Source organism: Myodes glareolus, chromosome 2, assembly GCF_982192425.1.
Source record: "Myodes glareolus chromosome 2, mMyoGla1.1, whole genome shotgun sequence".
In the NCBI taxonomy this organism is placed as follows: Eukaryota; Metazoa; Chordata; class Mammalia; order Rodentia; family Cricetidae; genus Myodes; species Myodes glareolus.
This window is the reverse complement of record NC_142027.1, coordinates 1,140,649-1,159,295: the sequence shown is the minus strand read 5'-3', so window position 1 is coordinate 1,159,295 and position 18,647 is coordinate 1,140,649. Positions and strand designations below refer to the sequence as shown.

General features: G+C 33.4%; 1 protein-coding gene across 1 annotated transcript in view; it reads left to right on the top strand.

Annotated features, from left to right (window-relative positions):
- The window catches only part of LOC146895758 (uncharacterized), a 104,228-nt gene that overhangs the window by 29,921 nt on the left and 55,660 nt on the right, over positions 1-18,647 (top strand). The window contains exon 6 of the mRNA XM_087898242.1: positions 10,948-10,954. Coding sequence (XP_087754368.1) covers positions 10,948-10,954 — 7 coding nt within the window. The remainder of the gene's footprint in view (positions 1-10,947; positions 10,955-18,647) is intronic.

Sequence of the window (18,647 nt, the reverse complement as noted above, 5' to 3'; positions counted from 1 at the left end):
TACTGCTATACTTTGTGTTTGATTGACTGGGAGAAAAACACTACACAGCATCTGCCATATGGAATGGGTGAGGTTCGCACGAGTGAGAAATAACTTAAACGACAGACAGACACTTTCGTCCATTTGTTCACACTGTTTCCCTCTCAGACCAGTAGCTGTCCTACGTCTTTCAGCAGAGCAAACAACATTTTCTGCAGAATTATCTCTTCCCAAGGAAGGAGTATATCTTCCTACTTGCATTCTCATAGCATGGTGTGTACTAATGCATACTCTAGCATCAAGGTATAAAACTCAAGTTTTAGACCAGCCTGGTACATAAAAGGAGTTCCTTCACAACCAGGACTGTGACACAAAGAATCTCTGTCTCAGACAAAACAAACAAACAAGAAATCAAAACGTAAAGAATAGAAAAGAAAACCCCCTTTTTATATGTTATAATGATATAATTATACAGTGAGGAAGATAATTCACCTTTCAAGTTCTCAGAAACTATTATTTTAGTATATTCCACTACAAAATAATGTATTTATCTAGATTCAACCAACCAACCTGCAAACATACTTTATGCCACCTTCTGCCTCTGGTCATTTTACTGCAGAAAATGCTACAGTCTTTATGTGCGTGTATTATCAAAATCTGTGATCCCAAGCTCCTGAAAACAAGCCCCGATCTCTATGGCACATCAGCATGACAGCAAGGAAATCCCTCCCTCTTGAGATTCAATTATAAGTATAATAAGATATAAAATGGGGAAATTAATCAGTATGGATCAGAGTATCATATGATAGCATAATTTAATTCAAGTTTCTTTCTTTTTCAGGGGTGGATGGATGGTTTAGAGATGGGCTTTCATTGTAGTTTTTGAAGCCTGTCCTGTAACCAGATCTTGTAGACCAGACTGTTCTGAAACCCAGAGAGATAAGCCTACCTCTTCCTCCTAAGTGCTGAGATTCAAGGCGTGCACTGCCTCTGTCTGGCTTCACATTTCTTGATGAACAGTAAAGGTTATTCCTGAGCAATACCTCTGTGTAATATGTGAATAGGTGACATAAGATGACATGTTTGACCAGTCCACTACATATATAATAATGGGTGACAAGTCACCACAGACTTTCCCCAAAGAGCAGAGCGATGTAATAAATCCTGCTGAGTCCTCTCTACATCTTATGTAATAAACTTATATAAACTATTGTCATAATCCAAGTTTATAAAACTGAATGAGTTCAACACATCTATGTCACCTTTACAGATAAGATGAGTAAAACGTAGGCAGATGAAGCCTACCCTTAGCTTAAAAGTGTGATCTCTGTTTGAAATGCCCTATTAATCTTTTTTCTATTATTTTCAAGTTTTTATTGAGTTATAGTTTTTTCTTTGCTACCCTCCCTTCCTCCCCACACCATTCTGCCCTCTTCTGTGACCCCAACTCCTAATTACTACAGAGATCTTGTCTTTCGCTCCTTCCAATGAGATCCATAAATGTTACTTGTAGGGTCCTCTTATGTGTCTAGACTGTCTGGGGTTGTGGACTTTAGGTTGGTCTTTTTTTGCTTTATGTCTATAAGCCACTTATGAGTGAGTACCTATTATATTTGTCTCTTTGGTCTGGGTTACCTCAATCAATATGTTCTTTTTTATTTTATCCTAGATCCATCCTTTTGCTTGCGAATTTCAAGATGTAAATTATCTTTTACCACTGTGCAGAACTCCTTTGTGTAAATGCACCACATTTTCTTTATCCTTTCTTCAGCTGAGGGGCATCTAGATGGTTTCCAGCTTCTTGCTATTACAAATAATGCTGCTATAAACAAAGTTGAGCACAAGTCCTTGTGGTATGATTGAGCATCCTTTGGGTATATCCAACAGCAATATTGCTGGGACTTGAGGTAAATTGTTTCCTAATTTTCTGAGGAATTGTCATATTAAATTCAAAGCACTTGCACAAGCTTGCAATCCAGCATAAGCTGTCATCAGAGTTTTTGATCTTGGACATTCTGACAGGTGTCAGATAGAATCTCAGAGTTGTTTTGACTTGCATTTCTCTGATGGCTAAGAATGTTGAAGATTTCTTCATGTCTTTCAGCCATTTGAGATTTCTCTGTTGAGATTTTCTCCTTAGTTCTGTACCCCATATTTTATTGGATTATTTGTTCGTTTGATGTTTAGTTTCTTGTGTAATTTTTATATATTGGAGATAAGAGGTTTTTAGAATGCTTATGACATTATATCTAAAGATATAAATAATATTATAGGAATTGGTTTATTCTTTTTTTAAAGTAATTTTATTAAATTATAAAAGTTTCCATTTACGCCCCTCTCCCCAACACCCTCCCACTCCCCCCTCCCTCTCCACCTCCCTCTTTGTCCCTAAGGGCAGTCAGGGTTTCCAGCCCTGTGGGAAGTTCAAGTTCGTCCCCCCTCCCTCCAGGTCCAGGAAGGTGAGTATCCAAACAGACTGGATCCCAAAAATCCAGTATATGCAGAGGAAACTAGTCCCAGTGTCATTGTCAATGGCTTCTCAGAAAGACTCCGGGCCAGCCACATTCAGAGAATCCGGCCACATTCAGAGAATCTGGTTGGATCACGTGCTCGTTCAGTCGCAGTCCAACTGCCCTTGGTAAACTCTCATTAGATCCGACCCCTTGTATCAGTGGGTGATAGCATCCCTCGCAGTCCTTCGTCATTTTCTTCGTCCTTCTGCTCCTCATTTGGACCTTGGGGGGCTCAGTCCGGTTCTCCAATGTGGGTCTCCGTCTGTATCGCCATCCATCGCCAGATGAAGGATCTATGGTGATACGCAAAATATTCATCAGTATGGTTATGGGCCAAGGCCGGTTCAGGCACCCTCTCCTCTGTCCAGAGAACAATCTGGGGATCTCTCCTTGGACCTGGGATCCCATATATAACCAAGTTTCCTATAAACCCCAAAATGACTCCCTTAGTTGAAATATATTCTTCCCTGATCCCATATTCATCCTTCCTCCCTTCCCCCCATCCCGGTCAACCGAGCTTTCTCCATTCTTCCCCTACTCCCTTCTCTCCAACCCTCTCCCCTTCCAACAACCCCCCCCCATGCACCCAAGGTTACCTGGGACTCTTGACTATTTCCTACTTCCTGGCGGATAGCTAAATAATCTTCATCAGGTTCGTCTTCTTATTTAGCTTCTCTAGGATCACGAATAATAGGCTCAAAGACCTTTAAATTATGGTTAGAATCCACTTATGAGTGAATATATACCGTGTTCCTCTTTTTGGGTCTGGCTTACCTCACTCAGTAAAGCGTTTTCTATGTCCATCCATTTGCATGCAAAATTCAAGATGTCATTATTTTTTACCGCTGAGTAAAACTCTAATGTGTATATGTTCCACACCTTTTTTAACCATTCTTCTATTGAGGGGCACCTAGGCTGTTTCCAGGTTCTGGCTATTACAAATAGTGCTGCTATGAACATAGTTGAACAAATGCTTTTGTAGTATGCTAGGGAATCTCTAGGGTATATTCCCAAGAGTGGAATTGCTGGGTCCTGAGGGAGGTTGACTCCCAGTTTCCTGAGAAACCGCCACACTGATTTCCACAGTGGCTGCACAAGTTTGCATTCCCACCAACAATGGATGAGTGTTCCCCTCACCCACATCCTCTCCAACATAGGCTATCATTGGTGTTTTTGACTTTAGCTATTCTGACAGGTGTAAGATGGTATCTCAAAGTGGTTTTGATTTGCATTTTCCTGATCACTAAGGAGGTTGAGCATGACCTTAAGTGTCTTCTGGCCATTCGAAGTTCATCTGTTGTGAATTCTCTGTTCAGTTCAGTACCCCATTTTGTAATTGGATTAATTAGAGTTTTAGTGCCTAGTTTCTTGAGTTCTTTGTATATTTTGGAGATCAGACCTTTGTCTGATGTGGGGTTGGTGAAGATCTTCTCCCAGTCAGAAGGCAGCCTTTTTGTCTTACTGACAGTGTCCTTTGCTTTACAGAAGCTTCTCAGTTTCAGTAGATCCCATTTATTCATTGTTTCTCTTATTGTCTGTGCTGCTGGGGTCCTACTTAGGAAGAGGCCTCCTGTGCCTATATCTTGTAGACTACTTCCCACTTTCTCTTCTATCAGGTTCAAAGTGGATGGATTAATGTTAATGTCTTTAATCCATTTGGACCTGAGTTTTGTGCATGGTGATAGGTATGGATCTACTTTCATCCTTCTACAGGTTGACATCCAGTTATGCCAGCACCATTTGTTAAAGATGCTTTCCTTCTTCCATTGTATACCTTTAGCTCCCTTGTCAAAAATTAGGTGCTCATAGGTTTGTGGGTTAATATCCGGGTCTTCTATTCGATTCCAAAGGTCGATTTCTCTGTTCCTATGCCAATACCAAGCTGTTTTCAATACTGTAGCTCTGTAATAGAGTTTGAAGTCAGGGATGGTAATGTCTCCTGAAGTTCCTTTATTGTATAAGATTGTTTTGGCTATCCTGGGTTTTTTGTTTTGCCATATAAACTTGATTATTGTTTTCTCAAGGTCTGTGAAGAAGTTTGATGGGATTTTGATGGGGATTGCATTGAATCTATAGATTGCTTTTGGTAGAATTGCCATTTTCACTATGTTGATCCTCCCAATCCAAGAACAAGGGAGATCTTTCCATTTTCTGATATCCTCCTCAGTTTCTTTCTTCAAAGACTTAAAGTTCTTGTCAAATAGGTCTTTCACTTCCTTGGTTATACCTTAACTACCTCTGGGATTACTGCAAAACCAGTGTTTATATCATTCAAAATAGAAACCAAAAGAGCAGGGGGCTTCAAATATGTATACTTACTCTTAGATTTTTATGATTAACATTCAATTTTGACCGCTGGTGTCCAATGATTTGTCACCCAGGACTCTGTACTGTCACTTGAAGTTCCCAAAGGCTTATATTCACCATCAGAGAGAAAAATCTATGATCTTTAAAGTATCCCATTTTGTGACTATTGTGGCATAAACCAGGATTAATGGAAACTACACAGAAATGTTTGCAAATGCCCCCAATCGCCATCTGTTCCACTGCAATCAGTAATTTACAAAGAACAGCCCTTCCTCTGTTATCACACTATAATCAAACTTTTACTAACATTAGATGCAATATTTTAAGAAATTTTTACAATTTGCTATAAAATTTATAAGATTAACTCTTCTAGATTGATTTCCAAAACAACTACATGAACAAGGCACTTATTTTATTCTTTAGATTTAATCTCTTTTAATGCTGAAGAATAATTCCATTCTTCCTCTTAATTTTTAATGCTATCTTTCAGTCAGGATTTTCAATATGGCTTCCCTAGAAAGAAGTTTTTCTATGGATATCATTGTTCCTACAATTTTATTTTTCTTGCATCTATAACTTCTTAATATCTGTGGTGTATTGCATATTTTACTCTGCTCTGTGTATATTTACATGATTGTTGACCTTCATGTACCTAAATAAATCAAATTTCGTGTTGTGACAACTTGTATTTAACATTTAGTTTTAAAATCTTTGTATTAGTAACACAACAATAAAAGAAATGGTTCAAACAATCAGCATTGGTAGGAACAAAGGACATAGCACTTTAATATATGCTATGTACTCCAATGAGGAGATGCCACTGTCTTAGCTTACTTTTCTATCCACCATCCCTCAGTATTTAAGGATTTTCATATACATTCCGGAAGATTCAAACAGTTTCAAGTAACTCTCCAAAAGCGTGATTTTCCAGATGTGCTTTTAAGATTATGTCATTTTCTTATTAATAAACATGAGTAATATAATTCAAAATTAAAATGTTTTAAGTTTTTCAAACAAAGGCAGGAACTGATCCTTGTAAAATAAAAATTAAATAGAGAATGCAACCATCAAAATATTTTAAAAGAAACATACAAACATCTTGAAGAAGACACAGGTTTTTAATCTTTATTAAAGATGGCATTATTTACTATGAACCAACTACTTGACTTCAGGGAAATGCACCCTAGAGAACCCGCACTGATAATTGTCTTGGACTACAAACATCTAATTAGAAGAAACTTCCCCTTTTGTTTTTAGAATGCATACTTTTCCAGGACAATATTGTGTTCATTTTCAGACCTCATAAACAAAGTTTCTTTCATCAGAATTTATATTTATGAGAATTAATAAATTAACAAATGTATGAATATATGAACAAATCTAGTAGAATTCACCAAGAATAGTTATACTAGCTATTGTTCCAATGTTCAGGACATTGTCCTATTATACGTACATTTGCAATAGCTCTAACTGAACTTAGTGGTTTATAACAAAAAAGTTGGGAATTTGTAGTATGCAATGGGAGGTATATTTTATATATTTTTTATATTTTATTTTTTCACTGTATAAATAAAACTTTAAATAAGAGAGATCATAATTCTTGATCATATGTGACACTGAGACAAATATACTTGTCCTAAAAATTAAGCAAAGATAATTAAAATTTTGTTTTAAAGAAAGGTGCCAAATGCTGTCAATCATATAACAAATGGAACAATGGATTTGTTTATGTCATTTATGGTTTACTACTACAATAAGTATCTAAAGAGAAAAGAGAAAATAATGTTGACACATAAGAACACATCTTTTAAAAGATATTTTATGATACAGTAGGCTCCAAGTTTGATCTAAAGGCTTATTAAACAATTGTAATTATCATTACTTTTATTTGATTTAGAGTCAAATGTATATCTTTATTTAGCATAAGGATCTGGACCACAGTTGAAAGGATTTTTATAGAGGATAATAAGGAAATGCTAAATTATGTGTAGAAGAGGAGAATGTGATTAAATATGTTATTTATATATGCAAATGAAATAAAGAAATCTATTAATATGTAAGAAATATACTAATAAAATGTAAATACAAATAGTTAAATTTCAGTATTGAAACTAGAACATATAAATAATATTAAAAAGATAAAATACATTCCACATTATTTTCATATTACACCTGAATTTTGAGAATTTTGTCTTATATTCCCAAACACTAATTAATATATTTTGCTATAGCATTACAATAAAAAGTCACTGTAATTTTGTTTTGAAAATTTTCATATCTATCTACCTACTCAAATTTGGGCATTTTAAGTCCTCACTCTCATCATCTATCCATCTCCATTAATATAATATACTTTTTTATAATGTTGCAAAACACTAATAAAAAAATAAGTTTGGAAAGGAAAGTGTTTGCTTGGCTTACATTTTTATTTCACAATCTATCAGTAAAGAAGTCAGGGAACAAACTAAAGTAGAAACCAGGAGATCAAGACATTAGGGATAATCACTGAAAATTTACCTGGAAGGCTAAAGTTTGATTTAACATATGTGACCATGTCCCATGTGATTGTATGCTATATCTCTAAAGCTCTGGGGCGTTCATACTATCAATTGTACTATAATAATAATAATGTAATGACTTTAATGGATATAAAGTGAAGGAAAGCTTAGGAAAAAGATTTAGCAATAGCAGTTCAGCAAATCATATATATGGGTATTATGTAATTATTTATGCATATATATGTTTATTATATCCTGCGTGTAACAGTACATATGTAGGTATAAATAACATGTATAATATATAATGTAAATACAAATCCTTAATAGTTATAAAAGTTTATATATAAATAAAATTATTGAATGTATGTAATATATATGCATGTAATATATATAATTTCCTTAGTTGTTTATATGCTATTATATATAAATATACGTTTATATTTCCTATATATTACATTCGATCATACATTATATATAATGTTTGATCTGAAATATATATGTATTATATATGTATGTATATGTCTGTCTATGTGTGCATATGTACACACACACATATACATATATGTATAATTCTATAAACCATACCTGTTCTTCACATGTGCTTTTTGACATCTCCTGGAATTATTTTACTGAATCAATATTAGGACCCATAAAATCAAATTTTAATGACATGATCCTGTTCATTTTTAAAAATGTATTTATTTGCTTATTTTATGTGTAGTGGGGTATTGCCTGCATGTTTGTCTGTGCACAGTACATGTGGCTGGTAGACAAGAGCTAGACGTGCCTTGGCATAGGTTTTACAGGTGACTCTAAGCTCTCATGTTGGCCCCACAAATTTAAGCAGCCAGTGTTCTTAACCCCTAAGTTGTCTCTTCAAACTTCTTGCCACTCTTTTATGTATGTGTATGTGTCTTTGAAATTTAATGAAGTTATATGCCGGTGAGGTTTTGTGCCTTCATAGGCCAGGGTGGCTTATGCTAAAATTCTAGATACTGACAGACAATACTGGGTCTTATGGAAGTGCAGGATGTGCAAATAACCCCTGAGCCATGTTTATTTCCACAGAAACTCATTTTTACACCTAATCACAAATTTTATTCTGATGGATATGTTTGCTATATAGATAGATATAGGTAATATTAATTGTGATTGGGTGACAAAACTTATCAAGACACTTGCACTAGAATGACCCAAATAAATGCATACATATTAAATTATATCATAAAATCCTGTGCACATAAATGAAGTTTAAATGTTAAGGCAATTTTAAATTTCTAACAATTACTTGTCTCATTTTATAAAATGCTTGAATATTATTTTTAATAATATTTCTTCATTAACATAGATAATAACCACTAGCTACAATAACTAAAATGCATAGAAAAATCATATCTGGAATATTCCCCTCTCACATCCACAGATTAAGGACTTTACATTTACTAGCTTGAGTGTATATTATCTACATTCTATACATGGATATATATATATATATATATATACATGGATATCTATACGCATATCCATGCCACAATGAGATAACATAACACTACAGTAAATATGGATATAATAGAAAAATTCACACCAAAACTAAAGAAAATGTAAATATTTATATAACTACAGCCACCATCTCTGACCAGCTTTCATGAAAGTATCAGTTTTCTAAGGAAACAATATAGACTTGTGTTAAAAACATACACATCTATTGTTATCAAATAAAATTTCAGTAATTAACTATAAATATGCAAATACTTTTCAATAAATGACTTCACATATTTGTGAATATTTTCAATGCTATTTTTGATATATTTTAAAACAAAATGTCAGCAGAAGTGATTATTCAATGGCTAAGAACATATACTAGGCTTACATTGAGTCATTAAGTTTGGTTCCCAGCACCCACAAGGTTTGTCTCAAAGAATGTATACTGAAGCTGTTGGGGAAATTTATGCCATCTCTTGGTCTCAAGAAAGACACACACACAAACACACACACACATACACACCCAGAGAGAGAGGGAGAGAGAGAGAGAGAGAGAGAGAGAGAGAGAGAGCACCTACACACATTTAAATAAAATTAAAACAAAAATCTGTTTAAAAGAAGAAAGGAAAATGTAAGGGAAACTGGTATTGACATATAAAAATAATAATAATATGATATATAATACCGAGTGTATTTTAAATATACTAATTATAAATATGGCAAGAGTTATTTTTAAGGTTTTTATTGCACATTTGTGTTGAGCAAAATGGCCAGTGTAAAAATAACCCTTAAAGAATTACGTGAAGCTTTTCCCTCGTTTTCATTACTGGTTATTGAATAGCTCTAAATATTTGCTTTTGAATTATTATACCAATTTCTTTGATGATTTGCTTTAGATCATCTAAAAAGTCCTGTATTTTCAATATACAACTTGAGTTAAACATTTTCCTAGGCTGCATTATGCTAACGTACACAAACATGGAAATATATAAGAAGTAATTGTTCTTGAAATATCTGAAGAAAATATGGGAAAATGGCCTGAGATTCATTTTCTAAGAATATTTAAAGATTGGAGGTTATTGTAATGCATATTTTGTGAATTGGAATATTGGAATAATTTATATAGGGAATCTAATCAACAAGATTACTGATTGTTGTAACAGACAACAGGACCTTAATAAAAATACCTCATCTTTCTAGAACTACATTTGCTAAGAGTTGTGAAGTCCTGAAAAGTTCTTGCTTAGCAGTTAATATGAAAAAATAGCCATGATAATGGAGTCCACTGGATATATCATCAATCATGTCATATGATGTTAGGCTACACCATCAGGAAAAGTTAGAAATACCAGATTAAATATTGCATCTAAGAATTAAATATGGGTACCAAGTCATATCACAAATATATGTCATCAAGGCATGAGGGACCTGAAGTCTAGGGAGTGTCAATAAAAAAGTCCAAGGAGGCTACAGGTTGAGCAATTAGAAACAAGTTGTCGCTTGTAATATCTGGATTGTATGTTACATTTCTAAAGCACTGGGGCATTTCCATAATCAACTTTAACAGTGATAGAAAATATATAAGGCCTCTTTAGGATGTAAGATGTAGAAATACACAAGAAAAATAAGTAATTTAATGATAGACCAGAAAGATGTTATGAATTAAAGCCTTAGAAAATATGTTATATTTCTAATTATCAATTTTTTCCAAAAATAAATTCTATTGTCAATTTCTTTTTTTATTTATAAATATTTACTATTTGTGTGACAATTTATGTTAATGTATAACAGGGCATTAAATATAAAAGTAAATATAAAATACAAATGTAAGGACTACCAGTGTCTTAGTAATAAAATCTCCTAAATTCTTATTAGTGTGAGTAGCACAGACTGGGCAGTGATCCTCTCCATTGATATCAGGATCCTCTTTCATTCACCTGTGGTATTTTCATTATAATGCACCAGAATTTATGATTTTTTGTCATGAATATTTATAAAATAAAGATTTACAACTGTACTTTCTTTATTGGTGGCAATTGAACTTACCAAAATAAATATCCAACTTATTGCTTTAATTTTTATTACTTTTAAAAGAATTGTTAAGTATATTGAAATGTTTAAATTTATTTAAAAGGAGTCAAGATAGACTTTAAAAAAATTTCTCATAGCTTTGAGGTTATAATATAAATATGTCATTTCCCTTGTCTCACTCTTTACTTCAAACCCTCTCATATATACATCCTTAATCTCTTTCAAATTCATGACTTTTTTTCATTAGTTGTTCTTATTTGCATGCATATATTTGCAAATATATTCTAAATAGGACTGCCTCAGGCTACATAATGTTACTTATATGCATGTTTCCAGGACTTACCATTTGCTATTGCTAACCAACTGATGCTTTCTGCCCACTTGAGTTTTTATATTTACTAGTATCTCCCATCTTCTCATAGCTTATTCATGAAAGAGTACAGTTTACAAACATTCATCTTTTACCTACAGTTTATAAAATGTGTTGGCAATTCTTTTGCAATTCACTTCAAATTCGTTTTATTTTTCTGGCATCAGATTATGTGTTTACTCTTTCATTTCTGATGATTTTGAGGCTTCTCCACTTTTTCTTACTTCTCATACATTTTGATCAATTAATTTTGTGTTTGTCTAAAAAAGTACCTTATTTATGAAAGTTCAAATATTTTTCTTTCTTCACTTTAAAATTTGTGCTTCACATGTGTCTTAGTCAGAGTTCTTTTACTGTGAAGAGACACCATAATTATGGCAATGTTTTTAAAGGAAAATATATAATTGAGACTAATTTACAGTTTCAGAAGTTAAGTCTGTTGTCATCATGGTGGGAACGTGGCACATGAAGTGAAATATGGTACTGGAGAAGTAGGTGAGAGTTCTACACCTGGATCAACAGGCAACAGGAAGAGAAAGGGACTAGGCCTGGCTTAGGTCCTTGAAATACAAAGAATACTACCAGTGACACACGTCCTCTAACAATGCCATGCTTCCTAATCCTTTCAAATAGTGCCAATGACTTTTGACCAAGTATTCAAGTCTGTGAGCGTTTGAAAGTCATTCTTATTCAAGCCATCATAACAGATAATTGTATGGAAAATTTTTATTTTTAATTGACTCATATTAGCTGTTCATATTTATATTTTGTAGTATGATATTTCATAACATGTGTGTTGTCGTGCGAACTTGTTCTGAAGAAATGCGAACAAAATATCTTGTCATCCAAGATAGGGCACCAAGAATAGAAGCTATTTCAATCAAGTAACTTGAAACAATGAATTTAATCAGGGTTTCTTTTAAGAAACACAATAAACTGTACTTACTATATCAAGGGCAACTCATAGTCATCAGTGCCCTGGTAGGAAAAATCTCTCTCCAGCAATATTCAACTGTTATTAATTCATTTTCTAAATTTAATTGTAAATGGAGAATGTTCATTTGTTTTCCAGCTGTCCAGATTCGAATAATCACACAGAAACTATTCTAATTGAAACACTGCTTGGCCAATGACTCAGGCATATTTCTAGTTAGCTATTATAGTCTTAAATTAACCCATTTAATCAATGAATCACCACGAAGCTGTGACCTACCAGTTAGATTTTGGAGATTGTCTCCTTCAGAAGCTACATGGTGTTTCTGTGATTCTGTCTACTCTCTCTATATATTTCTGTTCAGATTTTCTACCTGTCTTTGCTCTGCTAAGCTGTCGGTCAAAAGAACTTTATTCATCAACCAATAAAAACAACACATGTACAGAACGACATCCTACATCATTTAATGTCAAGGCTTACCATATTACAAAATTAGGAGGAATAGCAAGCAAACTTATGAATTGTAATTACTACCATATCTCTGGTCCTAAATTTGTACAAATTTAGTAAAATTAAAAGTGAAATTTTTTTCCTGTTATTTTCTTTATCGCAAAATCTTTATTACTGCTTTAATTTTGTTTCTTATAAGTTTAATGAAAATTTGTGTTTATGATTAAAAGTTGTAAGTGTAAAGTCATGTATCCATTTTTTTCTAGGTTTTCCAATTTATTGACTCAATACACTCAAAAGGGTCCCTAGTAGCACACAGTGTGCCTATATGATGGCTCTTTATTTGTTTGCACAAATTTGTAATTGGGTTTTGATGAGTTTTCTTTTACCTTAACGGAAGGAATGTTTACTGTCTTTTTTCCCCCTAAAGTAACTTCTATTGTATTAGTGGTGCAATTGTGTTGAAAGTTACGCATCCTCAGAAAAATTCTTTAATAAATTAGAAAAGCTAACATTTATATTTACTATGTCTGTAAATTCTACATAAGAATGGCATATACATTGCATGCTAAAACAATAGTTTGTACCATCACTTAATATAAAATGTGATCCCAAAATTACTTGTTGGGAACTATATGTTGTAGTTTCAGATCAGCATGTTCATCTTGTTTTTTTTTTTGTTGTTGTTGTTTGAATCTTCTCAGATTCTACCCTTCTTTTCCTCAGAATTCTTGGTTTAGTTTTCCCATCTACCTTATTTATTTTATTAAGCTATGAGTCAGTCAGTTTCTTTATTAAACTAATCACAGCAACATGTGTTCATATAATGTAAAGGAATATTCCACAGTCTTCCATGTCCCGCAGACTGTTCTCCAACCTGACATTCCAAGTTCTGAGTCCAGGTGAGTTTTGAAGACCTGGAAGGTGCATTTCAATTCTCTGAGTGCTCTCAGTAAATTTAAAAAAAAAAGATTTTAATAATGCCTGGATGGTTTTTCTTGACAAAATTTATTTTCCTAAGGCCAGATTATCAGTGGGTTGAATTTCCTCATATGCCTTAATGTTTTAAGGTAATTATTGACTAAATTAGGATGATGAAACTTGATTTATTTTGTTTTCAGTTCACATGTGTACCCCAAGTACCCAGGGGTTTTATTCCCTCCTGACCATGCAGTTATTGTAAAACATAGCACCTAAATTTGTCCTCTGAGTCTGGCTTCCCTTCAGAGACATTTTGTGAAGCCCAAGGCTTTCTTTTATAATGGGAAGAAATCAGATTTTTTTTGCTTCCTTAGAGGCTACGAATTTGTAAGAAACTTTCACTGACAGGATAAGTATGGGCAAACTGGAAAAAAAGTGTATATTTTATTAATTTAATAATTTACTTAACAGAATAAAAATCCATCAGTAAGTAGTCCTGTGAATTTGCTTAAGTTTGCCTAGTTTCCAATGAATTATTAGTCAAACCTTACATATTAGCATATTTTTATTTTATGTGGAAGTTTTTAAAATATTACATTTATGTCATAAAAATATTGTTAAAACAGGAGTATCTGCTATATCCATCTCACCAAGTAGGAAATAACACAAGGTATTAAACATTATATCTTACAAGCCTAAAATATTTGAATGACTTTGTATTCTAAACTCATTTATTAATTTAATAGTATCTAACAATTATATTTGAAAAGTAATATTTTTAATTCTGAAGTTTTACATATATTTAGGAAATATTTTGTTAATATATACAGCAATGATGACATTTAGTGGGCTTTATATAATTGGAATTTTCTAATATGTATTAGAAGCAAATAATTGCAGTTTATTTTTGATACCTGCATTAATCCCTGATGTTTTCATGAAGGTTGGTCTGGGATTGGATAGAAAAGTGACTGCATTCATATTTGATAGAATTTTAAGGACATAATTATAGTTAGGAGAGAGAGATGGGTGTCATGAAATGCTTGCTGCCTGGGAGAATATTTGCTGTGTCACTTGGAAGACTGACTGTAAGTGTAATTAAATAGCACTCCCAATTATTTTTATAGTCAGGCTATAGATGTGTACATATTTACATTGGAACCCAGATACTTTTAAAGACAGTTGTAGATTTTAAGGGAAGGTACAGAACAAAAACATGTTAGTATCTACCATTTTCTGACTGAGAAGTGTTGCAAAGTAAAAAAAAAAAAAAAAAGGAAGGGCTATATTTTCAAAACCTTTTATTTGACCTCAATCTGGGTTCTTGGAGTCAGAAGTGTGTGTGTGTGTGTGTGTGTGTGTGTGTGTGTGTGTGTGTGTGTACAAATACATAAACACAACTTGCTAAGTCTCTTTTTGTTGTTTGTATATGTTTTCAGTGCTTACCAGTCTGCACTTAACAACCAATAATGAAATGATAGCAACAATGTCATTATGAACTACAACAAAATAAGGCACACAGAAGAAATCAAAACAAAACAGATATAAAATCAAGGGTCACAGTATACCTATTCTCAGCGACTTAATCTGCTAGAGATGCACTGAGTTCTTCTCTAGCCTCAATTTTAATGAACCTCAAGATGAACTTCATCTGTTGTTCTGACAGATTGTTTTAGCTGCCTGTGTAGTAATGGTGTTTTATATATGATAGTCTATCTTTTCCAAGTTGAAACCATTTAAATTAAGTCTATTTCAGAGAACTCCCCTGTTCCTCTTTGGCCTAGGCAACAGATGTTTACAAGGCAGCACCTACCATTGACCTTAGTATTGGCCTGGAGCAATTTTCCAGGAAGATCCTCTGAAAATTGCCCTCTTACAATATTGTCTTTTTTATAAAGAATTTATACAATGTTAAATATTTCAGTTGATCTTCAAAGTTGACATGGATTTCAATGAAGCCTACAAGTTAATATTAAATGTGGTAGAATTATCAATATTTTGTGAGTCCTGACTAATTTGTGATGCTCGGTAAGACTAATATGTTTACATATGATAATACAATAGACTTCAAGGACTAATACCAATGTCACGATAAATTGCTGTCATTATAAAACTCAGTTTCCTTAATATTTGCATATTTTATGGTTCATAATTACTGATAATGATTATTTATTGTTCTTTCTAAGATGCATTTATAGATAGACAGGGAAGCAGTTAGATATACAGAGAGATGTAAAGACTTAAATCTAAGTGTTTTATCAATACCAGAGAGATAATAAAACATTAAAAAATTCAAAAAATGTCTGAAACTCTTCTTTAGGAGCCATGATGTGTAGATTTCTAGAACCTTTTCAGATGGAATAAGGTACGAAAATTATTGAAAAACCAAAGATCAGTTTTATTAGAAAAACGTGAAGTTATGCATAGACTGTTCATATGGAAATTTTTATGCAATTTTGAATTTAGAATATTAGTAGAGTGCTTGATTACAGTCATCCTGAGGTCTGGATTTCTGTCAACACATCGAGCGGTAATGTGGAGCGGCAATTGTTTCCTTTTCCTTTTTCTTTTTCTTTTTCTTTTTAGTTTTTTTGAGACAGGGTTTCTCTGTAGCTTTGGAGCCTGTCCTCGAACTAGCTCTTGTAGACCAAGCTGGCCTCGAACTCAAAGTGATCCACCTGGCTCTCCCTCCCAAGTGCTAGGATTAAAGGCATGTGCCACCACCACCCTGCAAATGACTACTTCCCACCATAACAGGGACTTAAACCCTGGAACCTCAGATTAAAAGTCTGATGCTTTACCGACTGAGATATCCAGGCTCTTTTGTTTTCTGACAGTATAAAAATATAAGAAATTCCTAGGTGGATACAGTTTCAATATTCCTAGTTTCAGGGTCATTAGTATAATATATCTTGTTGCTGTGAAGTGCAGTGTTTAGCCCATTTTTATTTTCTCTTTTCTATTTTTTGACTTTATTTAAAAAATTCTATTTTAATAAAAATTCTATTTTTATTTTTATTTCTATTTTTATTATAATATAATAGAATAGAACTGAATCTTGGGAAAGATTTAGTAATAGTCAAAAATAAGTTTATATAATAACTTTAGCATACATATATAAGGCATGTATTTAATTTGCAAATGTATTGATTTTATTTATTGTTCTGTAGCTGAGGAAATGAATACGTAATGCATATGGGCGCATTACAGGATCAAACAGCGTGCAAATATTCAAGCCGCACAAAAGAGACACCAAACTTGAGAGCAAGAATTCTCACTTATTGTTATCTTTGTCATTGTCATCAAGATTCTTACTAAAGGAGCACTCCAAAAAACATTCTCCACCTGTGCTTTCACCTGTGCCTAACAATGTTCTGCTGTACTCATAGACCCGTGCTTAGTACAGTATTAGCCCAATAGTCATCAGAGAGGTTTCATCCAGTTACGAGTGGAAACAGAGGCTGAGTTTCCCTCCCCTCACTCACACCTTAGGTTGAATTTAGGCAAACCTGCTAAAGAGAGGAAAGATTGCAGGAAGCAGAGAGGTCAAGGATACCATAAGAAAATCCACAGAACCAACTAACCTGGGCTCATAGAACTTACCCAGACTGAACGGACGGACATCCAAGGAGTTTGCATGGGACTAAGCTAGGTCCTCTGCATATAAGTGACTCTTATGCAGCTTGATCTTCTGGGCCTCCTAACAGTAAGAGGAGGGGCTGTTTCTGACTTCTTTACTAGTTTTTGGAATACTATATCTCATACTGAGTTGCCTTGTCCAGCTTTAATTCATGGGAAGGTTCTTAGACTTACCACATCCTGATATACCATGTTTTGTTGATATCAGTGTGAAATCTTCCCTTTTCTTAACAGATATGGAGGAGAAGTAGAGGTGAGAGTCGCAAAGGAGAGGAGAGAGAAATTGGTGGGAGAGGAGGGAGGGGAAATAAATGAGAAAAAAACTCGACCATCAATCTCATATAAGACAATACCGTATCAAATGGGATAGAATAAATGAAAAAATAAACTCAAGTAAGTGATAATTTGAAATCCATTTGACTTCCTTTTGATAAAATTAGTAGACAGGTGGCAACACTTTACTTTCAGTCTGCTGAAATGTCTTAACTTCACGTTTTAAGTGTGGTAAGAGTGTAATCCAAGACACACAGTTTGGTAATGCTTTAATAAAATAAGATTTGGATTACTATGCCAAAAATCATTATAAATAACAACAAACTTTAAGGATGCCCCCTTAAAGTGCTTCTGTAATACAACTCAGTAAATCCTCAAAATATTAACACATCAATTGACAATAAGTATGTGTTTGTATAATCAGCTTTATTGTAAGATTAGCAATTTACTTAAAATGAGATATTAAAAGACAAATAATGCTACAGAAAGTCTGTTATTAACTTATTTACAAATGCAAGCTGATAAACATGATATAATTTTTGGAGATGTCATATTTTCAACAATAAATTCATATTATTTTGAATCGCCCTTTTGTTGCTGTAAGTTTGCTGTAATTTTCTACTAATAGTTACCAACCTGTTTACTGTCCCATATGATTTGGTGATTTCAGTTAATTATACTCATAATTGGGAAGCAGTTCTTAGTCATCTTGTTTCTAGTTCATGGTAAACTTTCTCAAGATTTCTGTGGTTTGATTTCCTGGGGCCATGCTTTGAGAGTTAAAACACAATCTTTGACCGTCATATTTGGTTTCTGAGTCTTACTCACATTGTAAGAATTTTTAAGCTAAACATTATCCTTTTAGTAATAAATAAATTTTCTTGGCTCTTCTCCTGGCATATTTTGAAAATGGAACTCTTATGACTTAATTCCCAATTAGATTCATGTCTTTAATCAAAGTTTCATAATTTTTTTGTAATTTATGGAATTGATCAAAAAAACTTTCAATTAATAAACCTACAGTGGGAGTATGGTTTTGGGTGGTTAGTTAATTAACATGTCGTATCATAATTTAGATGTGAGAGATTCTAAGTTGAAAGTATATTTTTATTAGGGAAAGAGCTCTGTGACAACATCTGATTCACCTGAGATTCAGAATGCAAGGTATTGAACTACTTATTATATTAGTAAAAATCTTGACTTGAGTTTGTGTTTGAGGTTTATTAGTGTATTGAGTGTGTAGTAGGCAT